Source organism: Plectropomus leopardus, chromosome 1, assembly GCF_008729295.1.
Source record: "Plectropomus leopardus isolate mb chromosome 1, YSFRI_Pleo_2.0, whole genome shotgun sequence".
Taxonomy (NCBI): Eukaryota; Metazoa; Chordata; class Actinopteri; order Perciformes; family Serranidae; genus Plectropomus; species Plectropomus leopardus.
In genome coordinates, this window is record NC_056463.1 from 7,427,488 (window position 1) to 7,455,482 (window position 27,995).

The 27,995-nt window shown below is 40.4% G+C and overlaps 1 protein-coding gene across 1 annotated transcript; it reads right to left on the bottom strand.

Annotated features, from left to right (window-relative positions):
* Positions 1-573: 573 nt before the first annotated feature.
* On the bottom strand, positions 574-27,993 carry glg1a (golgi glycoprotein 1a). The gene is made up of 27 exons (XM_042491400.1): positions 27,668-27,993; positions 20,251-20,280; positions 17,815-17,901; positions 16,687-16,902; positions 16,206-16,409; positions 15,429-15,500; positions 15,164-15,350; positions 13,283-13,500; positions 12,456-12,577; positions 12,215-12,316; positions 10,982-11,135; positions 10,784-10,801; positions 8,147-8,284; positions 7,884-7,970; positions 7,733-7,795; positions 7,220-7,333; positions 6,255-6,343; positions 5,972-6,089; positions 4,986-5,078; positions 4,717-4,854; positions 4,454-4,577; positions 4,204-4,346; positions 3,881-3,982; positions 3,431-3,538; positions 2,934-3,054; positions 2,691-2,797; positions 574-1,852 (listed from the first exon to the last, which is right to left on the bottom strand). Exons 1-27 carry the CDS (start codon positions 27,989-27,991, stop codon positions 1,685-1,687), a joined length of 3,447 nt encoding a protein of 1,148 aa, XP_042347334.1. The 5' UTR covers positions 27,992-27,993; the 3' UTR covers positions 574-1,684.
* Between the last annotated feature and the right edge of the window lie 2 nt (positions 27,994-27,995).

Consider the following 27,995-nt stretch of genomic DNA (forward strand, 5'->3'; position numbering starts at 1 on the left):
CTCTTTCCATGTTAAACGGCTTTTCAAAAACTTCAAAACCTTTGACTTGTATGTGCCTATTTCAGACAGCGTTTTGTCTCACTTCTAAAGTTTATCTACTGTTTTATCTACTGTCTGTTTGTAGACATGCAGGGGTGTAAATGCAGTTTAACCCTTTGGAACCTGAGCAGCAAATTGGACTGATCTCTTTGAAAAATATGGGAGGAAGGCAATGAGCAATGAAAGAAAAAATGAGCAAGAAATTAGTAAAAAAAAAAAAAAAAAAAAAAAGTTTCCATTTCCCCCCAGTTTTCAGGTAAGAAAATTACCTGAAAACTGTGGGGAAATGGGAAAAAAAGAAAAAGAAAAGCAAAGTGGAAAAAAACAATCAAGGCAGGCAATAATTAAAGAAAAAAATGAAAAAAGCTTAAAAAACAATAATTTTGTAACATAATTTTCAAAAGTATGATGATTATGTTTTTCTTTCCCTAGACATTTTTCCCGAGATTTTTAAAAATAATTTTCAAAATCTACGAATTTCTTGCATTTTGTGGAACATTTCTTACCAACTTTGGTAAGAAACCCATGGTTTTGAAAAAAATCACACAAATTTCAGAATTTGCTCAGGGTTTAAAGGTCGAATTACTTACTAAAACATAAGTGGAAACAAATTTTAAAAAAATATTAGGGCAAAAAAAAAAGTAGAATTTATCCCAAAGGCCTGCAGGGTAAATGAGGCCTGAGGAAAAATCATTTTAATGTGCTAGCAGCTCATTGCAGATTTTATAGTGAAGTCTGACCTCTTGCAGGACATTTATGCATGAATTATTAGATATTTAAAAAAAACTTTGTATGCAGAGCTGTTTAAATGCTATTTCCATGTTAACAATCACTTCCTCCCAACTGCGCTTGTTTGCTGACAGGCAGGTTGTTCGGTTATTAAATGCAGAAAATGAAGCCTCTCTGTGTGTTAGGTGGCAGATTGTGTTCATTAAAGGCAACAGAGAACAGGGGAGCAACACAAACATCCAGAAGAATCTAAAACTTGATGTATGCCTGGCGAGCCGGACGAGATCCTGCAGTGAGGAGGACTTCATGACTGATGAGAAAATGTTTTGAAGCAACGGGAACATCTCAAAGAATTTAAAGTTTTGTTGCTCCGTGTGCGATTCAGGCAGCCGCAGTCATTTATAAAGAAACAATCTCCTGTTGCTCTACATGCTCCAGTCTCCATTAAATATCACAAAAAAGCATCAGGACTCGACGAGTGAAAAGCGATCCTAACCTCAGAAGCAGCAGCCCTCAGTCACATCATGAACAGCGCTTATTTAGAAACTTAAAGGACGAACTCAAATCCGACCCCGAACATCCTCGGCACAAGCTGATTTGTTGGAGAATACGATCATCTTTGAAAAAACGCTCCAATCAGACGATCAGTTTGGAGATGCCCAAATGAAGATTTCTTTGAGAGTTGGGGGGCTGCAATATTTGCATTTGATGCAAATATTCAGCTGCAGCCAATAATCAGAGGAGCTCCAGATGTGGACTCTGGCGTTGGCACTGTGCAGGGTGGCTGGTCACAGACCGGGCGTCTGAGAGAGGAGGAGAAGGAGGAGAAGGAGAAGAAGAAGAAGGAGGAGGAGGAGGAGGAGGGGGGGGAAGAAGAAGGTGCGAGGAGTCAGTCTTGTGTCCGAGCTCTTGTCCTCTACCGGTCCTTCAGTTCTCTTGTCACTCGCTTGGTGATGCGACCGCACAGCAGCCCCACCAGGAAGAGGACGCACACGCTCAGTGCGATCATGAGCAGTATGTAGTTCTTGGAAGGTGATGTCATCACCTGCACGGCCAGGTCTGAGAAGCCCTCTGCCGGCGCCACCTGCAGGGCGGACAGAAAGGTTCACATCGTAATACAGCCTTTTAGTCATACTGGCTGTGTGACTTTAGGGACGTCCAGCCTGAAATATCTTGGCAAACAGTGAAGGGAGTAAAATGACATTTTGTGCAAACATTCGAGATTCTGTAGCTCAGACGGTAGAGTGGGTCGTCTACTAATCGGAAGATAAGCAGTTCGATGCACGGCCGCTCCAGTCCACATGTTGGGCAAGATACTGGCTATTTCATCTGTGTTTCGTGTGATTGGTTATTGAGTAACAGGTAGCCTTGGCCACCAGTGTGTGAATGTGTGTTTGAATGTGTAAAGGTGCTTTGAGGTGGTCGAATGACAAGAAAAGTGCTATGTATGTGCAAGTCCATTCATCAGGGTTTTCCTACAGCTTCAGGGAGAGAGTGAGAGAGTGAGATTGAAGAATTTTTTAAAAGACTTAAGATCAATTTTACAGCAACCAAAACTGAAGAAAAAAAAACACGAGCCAGCCTCCATCACTTAGGGTTAGTAACACTTTCATCAAAATGTTCTTTGTTATATAAAACATGACTTTTTTGTCTTGTGTTTGACACAAGGAAGAACTGCAAGTATCTGACATTTGTTTCCAAGTTTTCTTGGTTAGTTTCTCACTCTGCTTATGGGACTCCACTGCCTTCACTTCCATCGGGCTGAGTTTGAAAAACTTTTTGCATAAAATACACAGAGCCTCATATGCATTGCCTTGTACCTGTTTCCGTCATGCAGAAAAATCTTGGTTGAATAGCCAATTTATGTGATACAATAATTCATCAGGGCCTGCAAGTAAAACCGTCTCCTCTTGGTGTTTTACCTTTGCAGCGTAGCTCCACATGTCGATGCGGTCTTGAAGTCTTTTCTTACACTCCGGCTGCAGACGAACTCTCTTGTCCTGTAACGCCTCCATCAGGCACGACATCTCTGGACGGACAGAGGGAGCAACAAAAAAAAGACATTCAGACTCGGTGGAGAATCTTACTGAAAGCACTAAAAAAAATCCGCCCAAACCGACACAATATAATGCACTAATCTGAATATATTGTGTAAAAGCACCCACGTCGTCCTCTGCCGGGCGTGATGGCGGCACAGTGGTGTTTGAGGTCCAGAGCGCACGCTGTGTGGAGGACCGGGTCCACAAAGATGTCTGCTTTACTCTCCTTCAGCATGTTCAGGACCTCCTGAAGGGAGGAAGAAACAAAGACAGAAGGAAGAGGAGGATGGAGCAAACACAGCTGAGTTTCTGCACCAACAACAAATCCATTTAGACAAAGAGGAAAATAGTTTAAAAAATGTTAAAAAAAAAGCAGGCCACCACAGAGAAAGAATAAAATACATTTAAAATGTTTTCCAACAACGGTCCATTAATCCTAAAAAACTTGTGTCAATGTTTTCCTAAGCAAACCACCGTAATACTGTTGGTTAACTAGTGCATTTATTTATGACACCTGAACACACCAACACCTTTAAAAACAGTATTTCAAGTTTTTAACTAAGTCGAGTAGCTTAATATCAAAAAATATCAAGTCATGGTGCACTGGACTAAATTATTTTTACCTTTTTACAGGCCTCCTGCTTGATTTTCAGCAAGTTGACTTTCAGACACTCTTCCACCTGACCCGTCTGCTCCTGAGCTGCTGCCTCCTCCGCACACAACCTGGAGATCTGCAGGAGCAACAGAGGAGAGGAGGAGAGAGAGAGAGAGAGAAAAGAGGAGGGGAGAGGGGAAAAGGACACAACAGGAGATAGAAGAGAGGAGAGGATGCAGGAAAGGACAGTGGAGAGGAGTGAAGAGAAAAGAGGAGATGAAACAAAAGAGAGAGGAGGGTAGCGAGGAGAAGACACAGAAGAGGAGAGAAGGATGATGCAAAGAAAAAGAGGAGACAGGAAGTCAGCAACAGGGGGAAATAATCAACGGAAATCAATATTTGGTTAAATGTAGAGATCCAGAACAGATGTTTGTGTGTGTGTGTGTGTGTGTGTGTGTGTGTGTGTGTGTGTGTGCACCTCCTCTGTGCAGTGCATCTGCAGCTGTGGGTCGAGTCTGTAGTCGAGGGCTGACTCCTGCAGAATCACTCTGATCTGATCCTCACAGTCTGAAGACAAACGCTGAACCAAACCCCAGCCAGAAAACACTCGATTTAACACAACCAGCAGCAGCAGTGCCAGAAATCAATCTTTCTCTTTTTACTAGTCCCATTAAATATGAGCTTATTTAAAAGGCATCATGAAACACTAATTGAGGGAGTGTGTGTTTTTATGATATTCTAATATTAACGTTTTCTCTCAGAGGATTTAGGAGGCTGACTGTGATGTCGTTGTGGTCTGACCTGGTCGGCGTATTTGAGTTTGAGGCAGGCGATGACCTGACCCTCCAGCTCGCTGTCTTCGCTCGCCTTGTTCAGGATAGGCTGGCAGAACTTTGGGATGTCGGCTCGACAGGCTTTTCTCAACACCGGGTTCAACCTGTAGTCTGCGGGAGGAGGAAGAGGAGGGTGGAGATGTGTCAGTGAGGACATTGAGTCCGATCAGGTTCAGATTCACTACATCTTCTTTAATGTCAGTAAACATTTTACTGACCGGTGTTCTGCGTGATCTGTCTCTTGGTGATCATCTGTTTACATTTGGGATCCATCAGCTCGCTGTTCTTGTTCTGTTTCAGACACTGAAGAACGTTTCTGGCATCCGCGTCCGTACAGAACCGCTGCAGGAGAGAAACAACCAAGCCGCTTAAAGGAGCTTTCTGTCATTTTATCACAGCTGCTGAGTTCTGGGATCAAGGTGACAGCTCTTCTTTGTTTGATCACTTCAGCGCTTTTCTTCCTCCTCCTCCTCCTCCTCACCTTGATCATCTGCTTGCAGACTCTCATCAGCTGGTAGTCGAGCTCGGGGTCGGTCATCTCCACCTCCTGCAGCCTGAAGATCCGCTGGTGGCAGCGCTGACTCAGCTGCTTCTTCTGCTCCTTCAGACACTCGATCATCTGAGGAGCAGAAGGAGAGGGAGTGGATCAGGAGGAGGAGAGACAGGAAGAGTTGAACATGACAAACATTACCAAAATGTTTGTAATGTTTGTGATTTTCAGCTGTTTCTCTGGTGTCTGATGCTCCTCACCTGAGCGTTTCCGAAGGCCACGTTTGGACACAGACGACTGATGTCGGACTTACAGGGATCGTATAACTCCGGTTCCAACCGGATATCCTCCGACTGAGAGGAGAGAAGAGGAGAATCATACTGTAAGTTTTATCTGACAAATGTTAATAAAACGGTTGCTACAAAGTTTTACAGTCTTACAGCAAACTGAGTAATTGGGTCCAACAAAAAACACCGGTTCAAAGTTTCCTTTCACCATAAACCCAAAGTTGAATACTCGCCCTTTTACTCTGCCTGTCTGAAGGGGGAATATCACGTCGCTCTGTTCTGCTGACGTGTTAAATGTTAAATGTCACACCAGGGGCCAACGCTGTTGAGTTAAACGGATGCCTCTTTTGGTTCTGCGACACTGGCATGCAGTCTAAAATCACACACTGGAGCAGTGTTTTTTGTTTCTGTTTAAAAATGCATATACCGCATGAAGACAGGACGTAGTCACTGCGTGATCTCTGTGTAAAAGGGAATATGGAAGCATGTTATGCACAGCTGATACAGACTCTGTCTTTGTACCAGCTTCACTGTGTGCATTTTGAGTTTTGCAGGTTATGTTTTGCCGAGTTTGGAAGCATATAGGCGATATTAACTGGTACTGAATTAATTAACTGTAACTTTTTACCCCCAAGATGCACTGATTTGATTGATTTATTGTAATATCAAATGCAAAAACACCCACAAGGTTGCTTCTCTGCTTTGCATTGCCTCTGGTACGATGAGGTATTCATTTTCATCATTTTTAAACATATTGTAGTTTTTTTGTTTTTCTTTCAAAAGAAAGTAGCTTCCTTGGTCAGTGTAGCAGCATGTGGGAGACATGCTGAGCAGTGTCCGTGCCTCGTGTATTTCAGAATTTCAGTATTTTAGCAATTAGTGTGAGTTTTGTGTGTCTGTGTCTGTGTGTGTGTGTGTGTGTGTGTGTCTGTGTGTGTCTGTGTGTGTGTGTGAGGTACCATCTCCAGCTCCTCCACTCGCAGCTGTTTACGACATTTCAGTGAAACCCGCTGCTCCCTGGCCTCCTGCAGCGTGTCGTTCCTCACCGTGGTGCTGAGACAGATGACAACATCCACCCTGCAGCGCGGTGGACGGACAAAGTGTCAATTATGTCAATTTAAATCTGAACAGCTGGATGCAGAAAACACTTTGAACTAACTGGCTGCTCACAAAGATCAGACCAAAGGGAAGAAGAAAAAAGATTTCCAGTTTTCTGGATGTTTTCATGAATATCAAACTCACTTTTTCTTGATGTTCGGACACAAGCGGAGGACGTCTTCCTTACAGGCCATCTTGAATTTATAGGAGAACCGGAAATCCTTCATTTGAACCTGAAAGTTGAGCATTTATTAATATCGCTCATATTAAACAGCAACAATCCCAGAAACTCTTTTTCATCAGCCTGTATCAGTTTCCCCTTTTTTCCCTCTTTTTCCTGCTTCATCTTGTAAGAGTTTAATATCACTGAGGGAACAATTAAAGTTTCACACTTTTATAGATACAAGCTGAGCGAGTCGGTGTTTTCATGAAGGACCATCTGTCAGCCCAGAGAGATTAAAATAGAGTCAGCTGTTTCAGATGGAAACAGAAGGACAAAAACTGATAATATTCACAAACTTGTTGCGGCTGGAGATAAAATGATATTTTAACATAAAAATATCTTGAAACTAAATGTAATTCTAATGTGAATCATGTATGGTAGAGTTCAAACAAACACACCTTTGCCAAAACTGCAAAATTTTAAACTAAAATTTAACTCCACTCTAAATAAAATGTGTAGAAATGTTTCCAAATAACAGTAAACACTTGTGCCTTCGCTGAACTTTACGCCAAACTTCACTTAAATCAGTTTCTCAGAAATAAAAAGTAATAAATAAATAGGTCTCAGGACTGAAAATCTGCTCACCCGTAGCAACAAAATGGAAAAGAGACACAGAAATATGATTTGGATTTAGTGTCTCCCAGATCAGTTAACTGAGGGTGAAAACTGACGTTTGAAGTTTACTTTTTTATTTTAAGAAAGAAGTTAAAGTGAAACTAGAAAAAAAGTAAAAGCGGAAACAGACGACTTTTTAACTCCCCGTACCCGGAGGAAAGCAAGGTTACATTACATGGTGTCATTTTTCTATAGCCATGACATTGTGTGATCAACATTTACTTCAAAATGACAAATAAAAGCAAAAACAGACGTTTACATGTTTACTGACCAGCTGGAAGTGTGTAACGCCCACTGAACACTTGTCGTTCATCTCCTTCTGGTGTTTATTCTGAACCAAACACTCCATCAGATCACCTGTATCGATCTGGTTATCAGCTACGTCCTGCACACACACACACACACACACACACACACACACACACACACACACACACACACACACACACACACACACACGTGTTAAAAATGACTGAATGAATGTCAAAATACAACATCCAATCAGTGCAGCTTAGTTTTAAACGCTTTGCATCTCACCCATCTTTAATATGTTTTATAATTATTGACTTCATTAGCTTCTTTTTATTTTCTCTTATTGTTTTTATTGTGAAAATAAAAACACTGTATGTGAAAACCTGCTCAACAATAATTTCATTGTACATTTTTGCCATTGCCACAAATGTAGAATTTGTGGCGCAGCAACTTTTGGAGAGTACTGAGTTATATTTTGTGTACACCCTCTACTGTATGTCTTTGTGTGTACACAGGAGATGCATGTACTCACGTGGCAGTGTGCCTGAGTGACGGGCTCACAGGCTCTGATGAGCAGAGCGTCGATCTGGATGTCCTGCAGCAAAACGGAGACAAAACGTGCAGGTGAGACTAAACACACGAGCTGCTCAGGTGAACATTTATTTCAGCTTCATATTAATGACCTCTGACTCCAGTTCAGTCAGGTTCCCCACGACCTCCCTGCAGGCCGACACCAGATCCTCCAGATGATCCTGCAGACACTCCAGCTCCTGAACAAACATATGGATTTGGGAAAAGGTCAGTAAAGTTTAAAGGATTAGTAGTTTAATTATTACAACCTAAAAAAAACAGCCAAACAGGGGACGCTCAAACATCCACCACTGGGTAAAAAGTAAAAACTGTAGTAGCAGGTGTAGGCAGTAGTAAGAGTACATGTCCGTCTCACCTGTCCAGTGTCCGTCTTCTCACTGCACCACTTGCCGAGGTCGGTCATGCAGCGTTTCTGCAGCTCAGGGTCCAACTTCACATCCAGCGCCCTCTGATGGAGAATCCTCTGAACCTCCACCTTACAGTCCCGCGATAACTGCAAACACACACACACACACACACACACACACACACACACACACACACACACACACACACACACACACAAGCTTGAACTCGAGCCTAAAAATACTGGATTATTGAGGCCGACACCTAAACTCAATTTTCTTGCTACTTATCAGTCAACACGTACACATAACAGTATATCTGTGATAAGCTAATATTAGCTGATAATACTGATTGTAGTATGCATTACACAGATCTCTAATGCTGCATAAAGAGTTACTGTCATTCATTAATTTTGGACTTGTCATTATCATTAATGCCAACATCCAAGTCGTACTTTAGTATGACGAGGACTCTTTCCTGAAGCTCTGACAAATCAGCCTCCCCCCACACTGCCACTCTTCAAGTCTTAGTTTTTACTTTAATCCTTCCTCTAAATGCAGTTTCTTTTTTTAAAATCTAAAACATCCACTCCAGAAACTTCTTAGGATTTCCCAACATTTCTCTTGCCGTACTCCTGGCTGCGGTTCTGTCGCTGTGGTCTTACTCGCCCCCTGTCGCTCTGGCTGATGTAAAACGCATCACAGTGCACCTACGCAGGACAGTCGGCCCCGATAACAAATACCCCGTATACTGAGAAATACAGAGAGCTGCCCTTGCTGGTGAGCTTAATCTGCATTGTGTGGAGGGATTTAATGTATCTGACATCCATTTATTTGTTAAAATCCCACACTTCAGCTTTAAAGTCGATCCGCTGCCTAAAACATTTACTGGAAGTGTGTTTAGCTCAAAAGCAAGTCTTAAACAGCTCTTTGAAGAAGTGTGAACACACTCTGAAGGTCTGAAACAAGCACACAAACACAATGATTACTGAGACCATATAATCATATCTAATCAAGCTGTCGAAGGTCCTCTCACTGATGAGTGTAATTTCCAAAATCAGGGCCAAGTGGACCTTCCTGCTGAGAAACTGATTACATGAGTATCAGGGCCAAGAAGAGCCAGATATCATCACATTCATTTGGCAGAAGCTGTTTTTCAAACTGCGTCCCTCTGAAACAAACATCTTAAACGATGTTACGTGTTTCGGTGCGAGCACTCTGACTTTGTCTGCTTCTTTTAGAAATGCTGGGAGTTGTGGTCTGAAAAGGAGGAACTGGATGCAAGGTGCAGTTAGCGACAAACTTTGCACAGATACGAGTCAGTGTAGTCAAGATCAGACATTTTAGGGGACATAAACATCAAAATCATATTTTTAAACAAAGGTGGACTTTAAACATCTGTTCCACCAAAATAAAAAAAAAACCAAAATGTATGGTGTTTGGTGGTATTAGGGCTAATTGCAAATTTATATAGTGTTGAAATTGAAAGAGTGTATGAAACAATTTTTTGGTAGTAATTATAAGTCATTAAGTCTGTTGGAGGTAACACAGAATATATTAAACAGAAATAATCTAAATCTACTGCTGAGCAACAGATGTCTGTATATTATTGCACTGCTCACTTGTAACGCCATATATATCTTTCTGTGCTGAAATTTTGGGAGATGCATATAAAACAAATCTAGACCCTATAATTAAACTTCAGACAGCAGCTCTTAGGATAATACATAAAGATGATTCTACAAATATTATTTAGAGAAAATTTGTAGACACTGTTTCTTTAAAAACACTGCAAATATTTTTCAAGTTGTAAACAAAAGTCATCTGGTTTTTAAACTGAGAGAAGAAAATTATAATTAAAGAGGGTTGTTTATTGTTGAAGCATGTGAACAAATGTAAAATCTAGATGTATTTCAGGTTTGGGAGTGAAATTATGGGATAGACTCAGCGATGAGTTGAAATTTTGTTGCTCTCTGATGAGTTTTTAAAACGTAAAAGGATTACAAATTACAATGTAAAATGATTATATTGCAAATTAATTCAAGATATATTATAGTGTGAGATAATAGAGGATTACAGTTTAGAGTATAATGTTTTTTTTAATAAATGTATTTATTCTGTTTCTTTGGTGTTGCTGTTATTCTGGGTTATTCTTCGGTTGATTTAGGATAGCCTTGGGCTTCAGCCCGTTCCTTTTTCGGTTAATGATTGTAGAACTTGTGAGAAATAATCTGCTTCTCATGATGCATGTCACCCAAATAAATTATTCATTCATGCAACATCAGCATGTTATCACTGTCACTGTGAGCACATTTAAAGTTAACGTTTAGCTCAGAGCGTCACTGCGTCTAAATATGGAAAAATAATGAAGCCTGCTTGTAGTTAATGAGCTATAAGATGAAAAATCGCTGACGTCATCCATCAGCTCTCTAACAGATCTGATGATTTGGGATTTTGGTTGCTGTTGTCGGTGAGCTGTTGTGTGTTTAGACAGAGTGACACACTGGCACTTCTTGGCCTTGATGTGCAGCAGGAAGTCACACAAACACACTCCATCAAATCACTTTGGTCCATCAGAGACTGATCATCCATTTAACCCTTCACCGGGATCAACGCTAACTGATTCAGGTGAAGCATCGACCACGTACCTGCTCGGCCGAGTTTACCTGTGAAATTTAAAAACACCAGAGTTACAGCTGCTCGTCCTGCTGTCAGAGAGACCGAGCATCCACACACACACCGGACCCGTTAATCAGACAATACACTCTTCCTGCTGTCACATGTAAAGGACGCAGAGCGATCCAGCATTAGAATAAACAGAGTGACTGAGTCTGATGTCATCGTACCCGCCGTCCCTGCTCCTCGGTGCGGTAGGCGTGGCGGTAGAGGCAGGAGAAGACGGCGCCCGGCGGCATCAGCTCGCTGGTCTCGTTCCAGCCGTGTGTGTGGCAAAGTCGAGCAGCGTCACCCTGACACTTTTTATAGAGGATGGGGTCCAGTCTGAGAGACAGAGACAGAGACAGGGACAGGGACAGAGACAGGGACGTCATTAGTGTTACACCATCAGATGACGTCTTTTTCCCTCCACGTCAGTGAAGCATTAGAGCCATGTGAAAACAAATTATACAGATTAAAGTCATGAATTTGGGATTAATGCCAATATTCTGAGACCCAGATTTAGATTTCTGACGGAGAAAAAAGTCACAATTTGGAGATTTAAGTCTGAAGAAACAATATTTTTAAGACTTTATTTGCTATTGAGTAGGTATCTGGTATAATTAGTCACATGTTAACTTAACGATCCTCATACTCAATTTAATGCTTAATTTTATTGATTTAGTTATTGTCTTTTAAGTTATTATCTTATCTTGCATTATTTCTATTTTTATTTAGTTATTTATTTTGTGTGACCATTGGGTTTTTCCTTTTTTCTCTCTCTTTATTTTTCGCTTTTTTTCTATCACACACACTTAAGCATGGTCTGTATTTACTGTACTGACCTTGTCATGTCTTTAATAAACCAACACCAGATAGATTACTTTTCCCTGGAGTGCACAAAAAAACATGATTCAGGGAAATGAATAAAAAGTGAGATATCTGTTAAACGCTACATTTTTATTTCTTTTATTTTCTTTGCATGATCTGAACATTAATCTCATGACTCACATTATTATTTTCACATTGCTCTCCTACACTGTTGGTCTCTGGGAAGTTGTGGAGATAACACCTATTGCTCGTTCTTCATATCTCCAGTTCAGTTTTATACAAATCCTTCTGCTCAATTATAATTTTATATCAGTTTCAACTCCAAACTTGATAATATTTTTAGTTTTAAAATACCAATGCTTTGCTTTCATACAAAGTCCGCATTTAGGTCATGTGATGGTAACCAAGCTTTCTCCATACGGTGATGAAGACCCATAAAAAAAGTAAGTAAGTGAACCTTGAGTCGAGATAATTTTGTCAAACTATTATTCCTGAGGTCATGAATGAACTGTAACGTTTGCTTGTGGTTTTTGTGAGTAATGTCAACAGGTGAAGAGCAGACGAACGTCCGCTGCCGACGGATTCAGACTCACTTCCAGTCTCTGGATATGAAATACTGCAGCTCCAGCAGCCGGTGCTCACAGTCCTCCACCATTTTCTCTGTGTACAGGTGCTCCATCAGACACGACAGGATCCTACACGCATGCACACACACACACACACACACACACACACACACACACACACACATCAGATGATGAACCACTGTCTATTAGACATACACTTGTGTTAAAAAAGTTTAAAGAAAAAAATGTGTGTGCAGAGCAAACTCACATTGGGTCTCCGCTGCGGATGTGTTTGCAGGCGGTCTGGATGACGGACTCGCAGGCCTCGTTGAGCGCCCTATCGATTCTGTAGTCAGCTCCGGGGTCGGCCGACTGGATCAGCGTCTGCAGCTGTAGAAACAAAGAGAAAAACATTCAAGGTAAGAAGCTGGATTTCATTTATATTTCATTCATTGAAAAACAACCAATCAAACCACAGTCTATTGATAGGATATAAAAAACCATGATGTGGCAATTCATTTGTTTTATATATATTATATATGACAAAAAACATATTTAATTTTTGTTTTTAAATACTAATTTTCTTTCACAGCATCCCGTAAATTACTAGTATTTTCAAAAAGCAACAAAGCAGCACGTCCAGTTTTAAAATCTCTGTTACAAATATCATGTAGAGAAAGAGCTGTTAATGTTTTTAGAGGACTTCACAGCTGTTATGAACACTGAATATTACAATATTTCTAAAAACCTGAACTGGAAGTTTGATAGTGTAGAAATTCTCCACCAGCAGAGCTCGACAACAAAAGCTGGACCACTGACTGAGCTATAAGAGTAGATTTAGATGTTGATGAGACTCGTTGCCTTTTGAAGTGCTTTAAGAACAATAAACAGTTAAAAGTAGTTAAATTAGTTACTGAATGGATAAAAGCTGAAGCCTGATTGTGCAACTGTAAGAACTATTTCTCCATTTAAATCTATTCAGAAAACTATTAGTGAATTATCTAGAAGAAAATACCTCTCTAGACTTCACACACCAAAAAAGTTCTGCCCCTCAGCCGTTAGTATTAATACATCACAGTGACTGCGGCGTCTTACGGCGCTCTGGCAGACGCTGTCGACGGTGGTGCTGCGGTCGCCGCGTCCAATTCTCATCAGGCAGTGCAGCGTGCGGCCTTTGCGGTGCAGGCCGGAGCAGTGAGCCTCGATTTCTGTCCGGCAGTGCAGCACGATCTCCGGACTCAGAGAGAAATCCTCCATCAGCATCCGCCTGTAGTCCAGCATCTCCCCCTGACATTCGCCGCTGACAGGACGACCTGCACGCCACAAGATCGATCCATTACTCAAACAGTTCAGCCCTGATAACATTTTGTTTTTGCTTCAAGCTTCATTAAATTACTTTTTTGGCCACTTGGGGGCTGCACCGCACCATGTATACACAACACTGACATATTACCACTAAACACGACTAATATTTGAGCCTTTCTACAAATCCAGTAGACACGGAGCATTCATGCGGAGTCATATTTGTGTCCATCAGATAAATCAGTCAAATTTTTACTCTCCTTTTAGCTCTATTTTGGTCTTCACCACCTTCAGAGAAAAATATCTGGCTCTTTAGCTGTTAAATTTTCTGCTGCCTTCATCAGTTAGCTGCTAACTTTGTCAGGTATGTTTAATGACCAGCCTGTAGAAAAAGTAACATTTTAAGCACACGTGCACATTTATTGACTTTTAATGCTAATTCAGAGAGCATTTTTAAAAGAGCCAATCAGCATTTGTTTTAATCAGGATGCTGAGGAGCCAACACATACTTGAAATGGCATACACAGGCCTGGTTAAAAGCATTTTATCATTAAACATAACAGCATGGTACAGCAACTTGAGTGCAAAGAGCAAAAACAAGTTGTCCAACATTGTCAGCATCAGCAATATACTGCATTTTCCATTGCTGTACACAAGAAGGGCAAACATATAGTTGCAGATGTCTCACATCAATTACACATTTAGAGTTTGAGCTTCTCCCTTCTGGCTGTCAATTTAGGTCCCACAAACCAGTCGTAACATTTATGAGAAGTCCTTTATTCCCCACGCTATTCAGACAATGAGCACAGAATAACCGTATTAGGGAAAGTACTATTTTGTAAAATGTGCTCTCTTTTATATTTATATAATTTATTGCTCCTGCCTGTTTACACTATTGTATCTTGTATATTGTACATTTGAGTTTTTTATGTATTATGTATGTACGTTTGCTGTGTTTGAGCAAAGCCAAAGACCATTTCCACTGAGGCGAACAACAAAATCAGTCTGTCAGTCAGTCTAGTTTAAAGTTTAAAGTTTTTTCCAAGCCTTGCAATAAAACAGCCTCCTGCTGCTGAAAATGAGGTCTATCTAATTCTCATTTTCCAGCCTTGGAAAAGTGATTATATAAGTAAATCCTTGATGCAGGATGACCACTGCTCTACCCAGCCTAACTTTGGCACGGTGCTGGAAAAATCAAAAAGTTAAAACAAGTAGAAAAGATTTCCACACACTTACATCTATGCAGTGCTTCATTTTATTTTGAGCTTTCTGTCTTTCGGACCTTCATCAGAGCATGCATGCTTTATGCATGTTGTACGCGTGTATGCTCTGATGAAAGTCTCACAGATTGAAAAGCTCAGAATAACGTCAAGCACGGCATAAATGTAAGTGAGCGAAAATCTTTTTATAAGTAAATCCTTTGGAAAAATAATGGAATTTTGTTGTGTTCATGGTATTCATTTTTACATTAATATTCATTGGGTAGCCTTCTACGTTTTACAATATGATGGCGAATATGCCATCATATTGCAATATTTAACATTTGGAGTACAGTGAACTCTACAGTTTTGTCCGTGTACTTAAACATTTTGACTGGTCATGGCAATTTACTATTGGACCTTGAAAAGTCAACGTCTGGAAGCAGAGGTGAAAATCCTTCCTTCCTCGACTCACCGCGGTGCACGGCGGCCTCCAGACACAGCAGCAGGTAGGACAGCCGGGCCTCGCGGGCTCGCGGCAGGTTGGTGTCGAGGCTGCAGCGCTGCTTCCTCAGGTCCATCTTACAGGCTTTAGCCAGAGAGTAACTGACTCTGTAGTCCTGAGAGATCAGCTTCTGACGTGTGGTCAGAGCGTCACGGCACTGCAGAGGGAGAGGAGCGGATATTAGTCACCCAAACAAGTTTACTGTGATCCCAAAACACAACCGAGCTGCTCGTACCTTTTCTGACATCGCCTCCTCAAACTTGTGATTGAACAGACACTTGTAGACTTTTCCTTCTCCTGCCTGCGTCTGTGGAGAGAAGAGACAAAAGAGACGTTGATACTTTATATTTTAAAGGTAACAGCTAATTAACTTAACCCACCTGGGTTTCTTTGCTATGTTTAAATTGTTTGTTTGCTATTTATCAGGAAAAGGAAAAAGGAAAAGGAAGGAAGGAAAAAAAAGGCAATTTTTTAACATTTACTACTGTACTAACTTGACTGAAAATCAAGTATAAAACTCTGTCTCTGTGTATTTTTATGCAGGTTCCAGACATTTTCTATTATTGTAATTTAATTGTTATTTACAACATCTATTGCACGTCTGTCCATCCTGGAAGACGGATCCCTCCTCAGTCGCTCTTCTGAGTTTTCTGCCACTTTTTTAAACCCTGTTACAGTTTTTTTGGGGGGGAGACAGAGGGATGTCGTATGCTGTAAAGCCCTCTGAGGCAAGCGGTGTTTTGTGATAACAGGCTTTATAAATTAATCGACTTGACTTAATAACTGACAGATGATTATAAACTATGAGCACTTTCTAATTTATGTCTTTTAACAGCCGGAGGTTAGTATTAAACTTGGTTTGAGTAAATTATAAAAGTGTTTCCATTCCAACATTGTTCCTGTGTAATACTTATTTGCTTATATTTTTGGATGGAAACCGAGATGCCGATGAAAGAAACTGATTTTCTTCAATGACGTGTGCATCCTGCAGGAACCAGCAGGGTCTCCTTACGTTCTGGCAGAACCTCTCGCGGTCGTCTCGGCAGGAGAAGTAAAGATGTCTGTCAAGGTGAAAGTCGTCCGACGACAGCTCCGCCACCCGCAGGATCGCCCTCTGACACTCCTCTTTGATTGGACGGACATGATCCTGCTGCTCCGCCTCCCTCACCAAGGCCTTCTCCAGACAGGCGATCACTTCGCCCTGAGAGTGGATGTCCTGACGGGAACATCGAGAAATGAGTAAGTGAATTACACAGGACAAGAAAAGATATAAAAGCCTCAGTCTGAACTCTGAGTCATGTTTTCTTGCTGCCAAACACAAAACCAGAATCTTTGTAGCATCTTAAAAAAGAGACAGTTTTTTACACCTGAGACGTTACATTGAGAATTCAGACCTAAAAATGTAGAAACAAACTTCGTTCAGCCTTTGATAGTTTCAGTGTCTCACACACACACACACACACACACACACACACACACACACACACACTGACCTTGTGTCCCACGTTGATGCTGCCGCAGCGCAGGTTGTTGATGTCATCTTTACATTTGTCCATGAAGCCGCAGATCAGTCTGTAGTCGCTGAAGATGATGCTGGTCATCTTGGTGATGTACTGGTTGCACTGGTATTCGCTCACGTTGCCACGGTGATCCACCAGGCAGGACACCAGGTAGCCCCTTCCTCGTTCCTCCTCGTTACACTCCTTTATCTGCAGGTATCGAACATGTGACGGGTCAAAAGGACAGACTGAGTGTAAGTTTTAGAAAAAAAGTGTTTGATTGGGTGATCATTTTGACAATACTGTCCTGTCAGTACTGTAACAGAAAAAAAGAGAAAACAGTAATAAAAGGAACAGTGTGTATATTTAAGGAGGATTAAGTGGCATCTAGCCGTGAAAACTGCAGATGGGAACCACCTTAAACTTTTCCAGGTTTGTAGTTCAGGAGGTTTTTTTATCAGGAGCTAAATTATCTGAAGAGGTCTCTGCGTCTCCAAAACAAACCGAGCAGGTGATTTAAACCAGTAAAAACAATGAATTAAGCAGTTTCATGTTACAAATCAGTGTTTCTCCAGCACAGTTTGGCATGTCGCAGATGACCCGCTAGCTCCGTAACTGCTAATGTGTGCTCACCATTTCCCTGACAGCTCAAACTACAGACGCTCAGGAGGTTTTTTACCAGTAGCCAAATTACCTGCAGAGCTCTCCTCCTCTCTAAAACAAATGGACCAGGTGATTTCAACCACTAAATATACAGTTTCACATCACACATCCATGTTTGTCAGCACGCAGTGGAGCGGCATGAATGGCTCTGTCAAGAGCCAGTGTTTGATTTGTCCATTCTGGGCTACTGTAGAAACAAGCCAGTGCAACTTGGTGATTTCCGTGGATAAGGAACCGCTCCCTCTGTAGATATACTTGGCTCATTCAATGGAAACAAAAACACAACTATTCTTTTTTCATATTATTATAAACTAAAAATATATAGAATAATATGAAAAAATATATTCAGTCTGACACTATATCCTCCTAAACCCTAAACACTAGACCCTTAAGTCCATGCAGTAACCAGTCAGTAAATCTATTAAACTTGATGGGAAATTGTCTCCGGTGCACACTGACCTCAGCGATGGTGCTCTTGCAGACCTCCATGGCCACTGATTCAAACTTTGGATCTGTGGTCAGATTGAGTTTATAGTTCCACAGGAGCTGAGGGAGAGAGAGGAATAAAAACATTACAGCTTCATACAGGAGAGAAATGTGGATTATTCTCAACTACATGTAAAGTAATGAAATGAAAAATGTCTCCCTGTAAGGTTTTCCATTAAATCAGAATTGAGGGAATATGCACTACGAACTGAAGGTAAGGAGTCTGAAGGACGACGGCGGCACTGTACCAAGCAGGAGGGTCTAATAAAAAAATGCTATTGAACTGCTTTATAGAAATGATAGATTCCTTTATTGATGGAGCTTGACACACAGGAACTACAGGTCAGCACATCTTGCCCGCTGCTGCTTCGATCTTGACAATTATTTAAAAATCTATCTCTCTTTAGTCCCACAAGATTGAACACAAGAAAGTGCGATGCTGCGTGGCGTGAGTGCACTTTTAGCTCGATATTGACTGTGCAGATCAGCTCACAGTATCTGTAAAACCTAACAATGGTCCTTTTTGGATTTCTTGAATTATTTAAAGAAGCTTCCAGATGCCTCTCTTGTCTTTATATTCTCTTCTCTCTTCTTGTCTTTTTGTGTTTATTGTTTTTCTGCCAGCGACGCTCCAGCTGCAGCAGCTGACAGATAACAGCAACTGACAGTCAGGCCGCCCACAAAATAACACCAAAACAAAGCAAGTGCATGTGTGTGCGTGTGTGCATGTGTGCGCGCGCGTGCGTGTGTGTGTGTGTGCGTGTGTGACATGTTAATTGCAGCCAGTGCTGTAATAAAGACAGTCCAAGTGGTCCATTAACCTTGTGGCGTTTCATAAACCGGCCCACCGTTAACTGCAGTGAACTCTGAACAATGAAGGTTTATCATGCGGAGGACATTGAGATGAGCTTCACGAGCCTTTTACACAAAAAGAAGTGAAGCCTCAGACTGAATATTAGAGGTGAGAGTAAAGTTGGAGTTTGTGAAGGTCGTCAGTTACAGGTGAAGAGACACTGTTCACATTAAACACAGAGGAGACGACCTTCGATTTATTACTAAACCCAGTAAACATTTACAGATTCTACCTCTCTCCTCTGAATTATCTAAAAGAGGAAAAATGTTCAGCGTGTGTGTGTGTGTGTCTGTGTGCGTGTGTGTGTGTGTTAGGGCTGTAATGGTACAGGGGTCACAGTTTGGTGCCTGCAGAATACTTGGTATGTAAATTGATGCACTAAATGTGGAAGCAAAGCTCACTAGTGCCAGCTCCACTCAGAAACTTTTAGCTTTAAGCAATTAGCAACATCCGCTGATTGGCATATGAGTCAGCTGCGGGTTCCCGGTCAGCTGCAGCCGTGGCTGTTTGTATAAGGCTGCAACAGCAACGGAGAGAAAGTGAAGGACAAGGACGGTGTGTCAGTGCTGCTCCACTGTTGTAGTTAATGTGAAAAAAGAAACATGTCCTACATTCAGCATCAACAGACAACAATAAATGTTTGGGTGCCGAGCTGGAACTAACTGAGATGCTTCCCCTCATGCCCAGGTTTTATTTTTCATTATTTAATTTAGTTTTATAGCCTGTTGTTGCCTTTTAGAAGTGTTTGTTCAGTGTTCATACAGAGTAAACAGAAGAGTTTGAAATGTTCCTTATACTCCTTTTCCACCAGGTTTTTTACACACAGGTAAACACACCAAAAATAGTTGATAGAGGGCTTTTCCATTGCCGGAGAGCTGAGCTGCATACACGGCTCTGCAGCAGACATGTATGCGTGTGTTGGTTTTTTTTTTGTTTGTTTGTTTTTGGGTGTTAAGAGAGTTAACAGTAGACGGCAGCAGGAACAGAGGTCTGTGAAAACATTACGGCTGTTAATTCTCCTCATGAATCTCTGATTTATCCAGTCTCTCTCTTTCAAACTCGGTGCAGACTAATATAGAACGATGTCTGAGCGCTGCTTAGGTGGAGAAGGATGGTAATTAGTGGCGGCCCGTCATTGCATCTCGACGGTTAAGGAGCTAAAATTAGCGTGTTCACCCAGGTGATGTGTTTCCATTAATGCCGATACAGAGCCAGAGCTGATAATATCATGACTTCTGCAGTCATTTGACCTGGCTGTGAATGCCGATTTTACACTTTCCCACTGCATTAAAAAGCCAGATAGTTAGTTTTTATAATGAAAATAGTTAATGAAAGTTGCCAGTAGGCAAAATCTTTCCTCAGTCCTCAGCAACAGGATTTTGTCTCTGACACGTGCACTACTGTCTCTCTAAAATTAATGAAAACTAACAGATTTGTATGCATCCTGTTTTTTGTGGGGTTTGTTTGTTTTGCGCTGCACTGAACTGTGATACCTAAACTGAACCATGTACCGTTACATCCCGAGTGTGTGAGTGTTTTCTGGAGGGAATACTTACATGGTTACAGTCAGGAGCTATTTCAGTTTCCTGTAGAAAAACAGAGAAAAAGAGAGAAGTCAACGGCTGTTTTCTTCAGGTGAATTCAAACATTTATGAACACTGAACAAAAAAGTTTGTTCGGACTTCTCTCAGGAGATAGAAATGTTTGCGATGTGCTCCAGTTCATCAGAACAGCACACACATCTGAATCTGTGCACACCTGGAATTAAAGGAACAGTTCAACACTTTGGAAAGTCAGATGAGAAGATTTATACCGAACTAACGTCATTTCATTAAACACAGAACTGAAATCAGAAGGTATTTAGCCAAGCTGAACCCTTTGAAACCGGAGTAAATGGACTTGATTTCTTTCAGAAACATGGGAAAATGGAAATGAGCAACTTAAGAAAAAAATAACCCAAAAAATAGCAAGAAAAAGAAAGGAAAAAAGTTTAAAAAAAAAAAAAAAAGTAAAACGACCTGAGAGTAAGATCTTAAAACTAAAAATCAAAATAATTTTAGAAATATAGTTTTATAAAATATATACTAAATATATAGTTTATTTCTGTACATTTTCCCCTATCTTTTTAAAAATATTTTCCAAAGATATTTATTTCTTGCAGTTTGCAGAACAGTTCTTGGCCAAGTTGCTCATTGCCTTTTTTTCCTCCATGTTTTCAAGAGAAAGCAAACCAATTTGCTCAGATTTCAACGGTTTAAATACTTGCAAAGGCGTCTGAATGCAGCACAAGAAAAGTGAAGTCAATCTCAGTTATGGCGTCCTCCTCAGCTGAGCTGTAAAATCAGCTTGTTCAGTGGTTTTAGGAGCTAGCAGTAGATTCTCACTTCCTTCTGCACAGTGATACGGTTGGTGGGTGTAGTTTGGTAGAAAGAAAATAGTTCCTACATTAAACTGCCCACAACAAGGTCTGTGGATTATCTTGAGTAACCAGGTTATGATTTCTGGGAAGAGACACTGCTGTTTAATGTTTTTTTTTGGCACTTTGAGCACCACAAGCCCAGTGCCATCTACTTCCATTATCTTAAAGATAATGCAAACATCTATGAGGCCGATATTTCAAACACTCTGCAACTCACACCAAAACAATCTAGACCGATAAATGGTTATTTTTTTAAAAAAAAAAAAAACCAAACAGATTTTTGATTTGGGGTGAGCTGCCTCTTTAAGGCATATTTAAAATGAACAAAGCAGCAGAAGCTCTTCACAAACTCTCCCACATGCTTGACTAACAGAGAAAACACAGCAGGAGAAGCTCCTCTTACAGCGTCACGTCATTTTGCAGTAAAAAAGACATGAAAGCACTTCGTGTTAACTGCGCTCGGCCCACGGGGACGGAGACAAAAACTCCTTCTGACTTCAAACCGTCATTTCCACTAAATGTTTCAGAGACAGAGGAACAAATGTAATGAGGAAACAGACCCTCAGTGGCCTCCAAGATTAGAATTACCAATTAGTAAAACTATGAGTTATTAATTAGTGAAGGAGCTGTTTCATTCACATCAAAGGCCTCTGAAAAAGCCCAGATTAATCAACTTGACTGATCACACTGAAGTGGTAACACGGGCTAATTGTGTCTGGGTAAGAAGTGGGAGTAATGTGACAAAACTCCCTTTTATATCACAGAAAACCTAATGTGATCGTTGACAAGCCGGCAGTGTGAAGCCAACCTCTGTACATTTAAGCTCACAAAAAGTTTATTGTAGATTTAATGTGGCTGGCTGAACAAAATTTCTTTGTCGTCTGCAGCACCAGACCGTACCAGCTTTCTTCATCTGGGAATAAAAGTGACTTTATTAAATGACTGTAATGCAAAAGGAGTTTCTTTCAGCCATGAACCCCCAGAGAGTGATCTATCTATTATCCATCTTCAGCTCATTGTTTTGTTTTTTTACGGCACATTTACTGTTTTGGTTCACACTCAGCGCTCCGATAAACCCGCAGTACACTACCTGCTCAGCGCCAAACAGCAGAGATATAAAGTGAGAGAGAATTTAGCAGCTGCAGAGACAGATATTTTCCCCGGGATGAGTTGATGAAGAAAAAATATAATTAAAAATGAGCAAAACTCTTATCTCCGAAATTGATATTTTTCAGGAATTAAAAAAAAACACAGCGTTTTTTAAAAGGATCCAGTGGAGATAGGCTGAAATATGGTGAAACCCACTGAAAGACGTAGCAGGAGACTAACAGAATAATTTATGAAAAAATATGAAAATAGTGCAAAATTGTGATATTTGACTTACAATCACCATGTGGACACAAATAGAATAAAAACAATAATCAAAAGTGGTCAAATATCTGCCATCAAAGGCTGTCAGAAAAACAAAAAACAGAAAAATAAAGTAAAATATTTAAATAAAGTGCAAAAACAAACAAAAAAATATACAGAAATTTGTGTTTTGCAGAGAAACAGTGGGATTTTACAGATTTTTCTTTAATTATTTTAATCAAACACCTTCAGTAAAGTAACAGCACCAAAAGTTTAACAGAGAAACATCGTTATTTTACCAATTTTTCCTGAATTATTACGATACGACCTAAAAAGCTAATGTTGCTCCGTGTCTGCTAAAAGTGTATCAAGGCAAATATCTGCTTATGTATTACACAGATGCTCATCTTTGGGGCTAATTTCTGTAATTCTTTTATACAGAGAGCCTTTGCACTTTCCTTGGTCAATTTTGCACAAAACTACCCCTTTTAAAAACTGCATAGATCTTTCATTTTAATTCAGATATATTGCACATAATGGTATTGTTTCTTGACTTTTGCAATAGTCTACTTGCTTTTATTATTAATGTCATTTTTTCTCACTGTTTTTATGATATCAGATTCACCACTGACAACAATCTTTATTTTCCTGATTAAGAATCCCACAAAATTATCAGCAATATGCCTGATATTTCATGCAGACGGTTTTCTCTGCATGTTTCATTTCAAAAACACCTAGACGCCTGAAGGGTTAAAAATGAACAGTATTTCAAAAATCAGATTCAGCATTAAATTGCGTTTTTGATAAATGTTTTTCTTTCTTTTAGTGATTATAGTTTTAGTCCAATTTTCATCATGAAAATGGGTTGTCCACAAATAGCTTTTGTGATGAAATGAACACTTAAATTCATTTTGTGAGCCCTTGTGAGAGTCCCGACCCCAAAAATACACTGATATTGTTTTTAAAAGCAAGAGTATGCTGTGAAAAAATCACATTCAATCAAAACAGAAATCAGCCTGCAGACCGAAGCTGCTCTATAATCTTCATCGTTACACCCTGTCACTCCACAGTCAGTCGCTGAAAAATTGACTTCATGATTACGGCTGGACATGTCCGTGTCCGCAGGCCTGTTTGTGCCGTGGCAAAGTGACTTCCTGTCCAGCAGTTAGTTTATAACTGTGGTGCCGTTTCTCAGACGTCTCTCAAGTGTCAGATTTTCAGGGCTTAAACCACCACAAATAAATACTGAAACGCTGAACTGTAACCACACGCTGCTTCACTGTGTGTGTGTGTGTGTGTGTGTGTGTGTGTGTCATGTGTGAGGGTGTGGGGGTGTCAGTCTGTGGACAAGAGGCAGATTTATAAGAGCCATTTACCTCTTCTGGAGGCCACAGCTGTTATAGAGTCGAAGCGATGTAATTATCTCAGTAAAGAGGGCATCGCTCAGGGCTGGAGGAGTGTGTGTGTGTGTGTGTGTGTGTGTGTGTGTGTGTGTGTGTGTGTGTGTGTGTGTGTGTCTGTGTGTGTGTGTGTGTGTGTGTGTGTGTGTGTGTGTGTGTGTGAGATTGACGTCAGCATGTTTGAGGAAGGCCGGGGTGACGTCAACACAAGGTAAAACTCAGGGACAGGATGCTTTTTCAGACGTTTACATCCGTTCTGCCCACATTAGCATTAATAAGCATTACAAACAAACATATTGTGCAGACTCATTTTTATCGTTGTGGCCGACACTGATATTTGTGAGTAAAAAAACCTAGTAACACTTTCTTAAAAACTGGTTTATTATTTTATCCGCCCCATCAATTAGGTAAGGCTAAATAACAATATAGTTCACCTACAGCCTGTACATATATATTTATATAAGAAAAATATGTTCAAGTTGCTCAAATTATGATCCAAACATTAAAGTCAAACAAAATTCTAAATAAAAGAAAATTATTAAAATTATTCTTTAATTATTTGTTTCATTAAATCATGAAAAAGAGATCATAAAATGTAGAATTTTAGTGTTTGAATTTCACCACTTGACTTTAGTTTTCAGATGCCATTTTGACAAAACTAAATTTGAGCAGCTTGAATACGATGTTTTGAATATTTTAAACATTCGTCCATTTTCAGTCTAAATCTGTAAACCTTAACAATAAAAAAAATAAACACACATAATCTTTTGAAGTTTTGAAAACAGCAGCTATTTTAAATTACTTCTCGGAGATTTAAAGAGAGGGATTCAAACAGAAATTCAAATAGAGTCTCTAAGAAGTAAAAATGTCAGTGCTATAAATGAATTATTCAGAAGTGGTTCAAGAATCAAATTACTGGCTGACATTTGCCTCAACAGATATTTGGTAACATAGAAGAAACATTTTGTTAGCTTTACAAAATAAGTAACAAAAATAGTAAAACAAAATAAATGTTTTGTGTCCTCTTTGGTTAAGATTGATGAGTAATTCAAGTGTGTGTGTGTGTATGTGTGTATGTGTGTGTGTGTGTGTGTGCGTGCGTGTGTGTGTGTGTGTGTTAAAGCTGGACAGATAAAACTGGGTCACCAGACTTGTCATCATCACATCTGATGTCTGCTTCTATAAATCAGAGTCCTAAACTCTAAAGACAGGAGAAAAAGCAAACAACTGCAATATTCAACTGAATATCACCAAATAATTATTTGTTAAATTTAGAGCTGCAGCTAACAACGATTTGCATCCCTCATCTTTCCTCAATTAATCCATTATTGCTTTGCCTATAAAAAGTCAGCATCAAACATCTGCGACACTGAAACCGACATTTTTGCTTGAAAACTGATGCATCAAAATAGTCAAATAAATGCAATTCTAACATCACAAATCTGCCTCGAGTGGCTTCACAAACTGTACAGCCCTCAGAAAAACTCTCCCCAAAAAACATGTTAACGTGGAAAAGATGGAGGAAACCTCAGAAAGAGCAACAGAAAAATCACATTTCGTAACATTATGGATTGTAAAAAAACATACATGAAGGATCAGCAGTTTTTCACGTGTGTCCGTGTGATAAACCGGCTGTCCGTCTGCACTGTGAGGACTTTCCTGCCTGCACACTTCAACTAAACGAGAGGACTCCAGAACATTTTAACACAAAAGGACAACAAAACTCTTCTCACATTCACGTCCAAAATAACAGCCCAAAATTAATCTGTGCATGTAGGCGGCAAAACAGACTGTGATGAGAGTGATTTTTTTTCTTTTATAGACACAAGAGAAGCAGGCAGAGTGTGTGTGTGGTTTAACTTCACACTGTGTGTCACCCGACGGTCGGATGACTGCACATGCACGCTCTTCACACCTCACTCGGGTTGATAATTACCTCAGCGAGGTCGCAGTGAGCTGCTGTAGTTTGCAAAAGTCAGAAAACCACATCAAACCTTTACCTTCAGGCAAATAGTTGCTCATGTGGGTTTAACTGCATAAACAAACAAACACCTAAATAATTGATTACAAGCCTGCAACCTTTCATTATGAATTAGTCTCATTTCCAACTTGTCAGTTAATCACTTTAGTTTATAAAATGCCAGAAAACTGTCGCAGGTTCCCACAGCGCGGTGACGTCTTCAAACTGCATGTTTTGTTCGATCAACTGTCGACAACCCAAAGACGTTCAACTTATAAAGAGAGAAAAGCAGCCAAATTGTCACATTTGAGAAGCTTGAACCAGAGAATAACAGTGAGCTTCAGCTTCAGCCTGAACCTTTGTGTTTTCTTCCATTTCTCCTTTTCTTTAACGTCTTGATGTTATTTATTCGTTCATTTGTGCATTCCTCTGGGGAATTGTTAGCAAGAGCTGAAATAAATTACCACAAAGAGAATTAAGAACTGGACTTTAACAATTACCAAAGTTGTTGATCAATGTTTTCGTTCACAAACTAAGTGATGAAATGTTTCTGAAACTGATTTTTTTTTTGACAGAGAGGACTTTAAAAGATAATTTAGACCTCAAAACTACAAGGGGTTGGGTTGAAGAGTTAACTTTGCTAGTGAAGTAAGAAAAATCTAAATTAACAAAAACTTTCAGGGATATTTGACTGACCAGGGTATGATGGGTTACTTATATTTAATTGTACTATACAGTAATTTTGTGAAGTTGTTGCAACTTAAAAATGACGGGTGAATTAACTTGAATTAACCAAGTAAGTCTCAGACTTAAATTATCAGTTTTATGTATTTTAAAATTTGCCAAAAGCTTAATTGTGTATTGATATTTGTGATAAAACAGCATGACAGGGAGTCCTGTTGAAATCTTAAGTGAAGTCAAAGATAAAGTTGAATCTGAATCAATTTTTAAGGCTTAAAAGTGGATTATTTTGATTGCATAATTTAGTTTCCACAAACACTGCTCTTATCTCAAGATGCTCAGAATGGCATTTTGTTAAAATGAAAAATAATCCTGCAAAATAATCTGATTTTTTCTGTGCTTACATTATATATCAAACGCACGTTTCCCAAATAAAATAAACACAACTGTTCAGTTAAACAGACTACCTTGGTTTGTTTAAATTGGTATCACTTAGAAAAAACAAGTTTATTTCCCTTGTCATCTTTAAGTTGACCTCACAAAATGAAGAAACAAAATTTAAAGTAAATTTGAGAAATGGATATAAAGTAAACATAATGTAATATATAGTTCTATTTACATACAATTGTTTACCTAGATTTTTATTTGATATTATTATTTTATTTCATATAAAATGATAAACATCAGTTTTCATCCCACATTTAAATCTCTGAACAGCTTCAGTGCTACTCAGCAGTAAAGCGGGACTTATTCTTTACGTTGACAAAATGTTAAAGTTTCAGCTGTCAGACAGATGCAGTGGAGTAAAAGTACAGTGCAAATATACACAAACCATATGTGACACTGTTATTCCGGAATAATAGCGTTTCTCTTTTGTTTTTTGTAGAAAAAAAATGGTTTGTGGAGGTGTGAAATCGGATGCAAAAGGTGGATTTCTGGCGCCTTAAACCGTGTGTGTGTGTGTGTGTGTGTGTGTATCTGTGTGTGTGTGTAGCTCGGCTACTGGCGCAGGTGTTCACCCCTCCATCATCTCCTCACCTCCGCATCAGTGTCACTCTGACAGCCGGGGAGGATCAGCAGCTCCGGGGCGACACACCCAGCAGCTGCCCATCACCTCACCGGCACCGGGGCTCACGCTGCCGGCTCTGCCGGCGGCCGCTTACCTCTCTGCGGTCCTGCAGGCACTCCAGCACGGCCAGGTTGTTGGTCCAGGTGTGTTTGGGGCAGAGGCGGGACAGGTCCTCCCGGCAGGCCTCCTCCTCCGACAGCTTCCAGCCGGTCGCCCTTCGAGGCGGAGAGGCCCCAGCGGCGGCGGCAGCAGGTGCATCCTTGGCCGGGGGATCGGCGGCTCTGAGGACGGGCGGGTTGGGCGGCTCTGCGGGGCCACTGGCTGCCTTCAAGCCGAGAACGGAGCCGCAGCCGCAGAGACATAAGGACCAAAACAGCAGCGGCAGCAGCTGAGAGCAACTGTACGCCGCCATCTTCATCCCA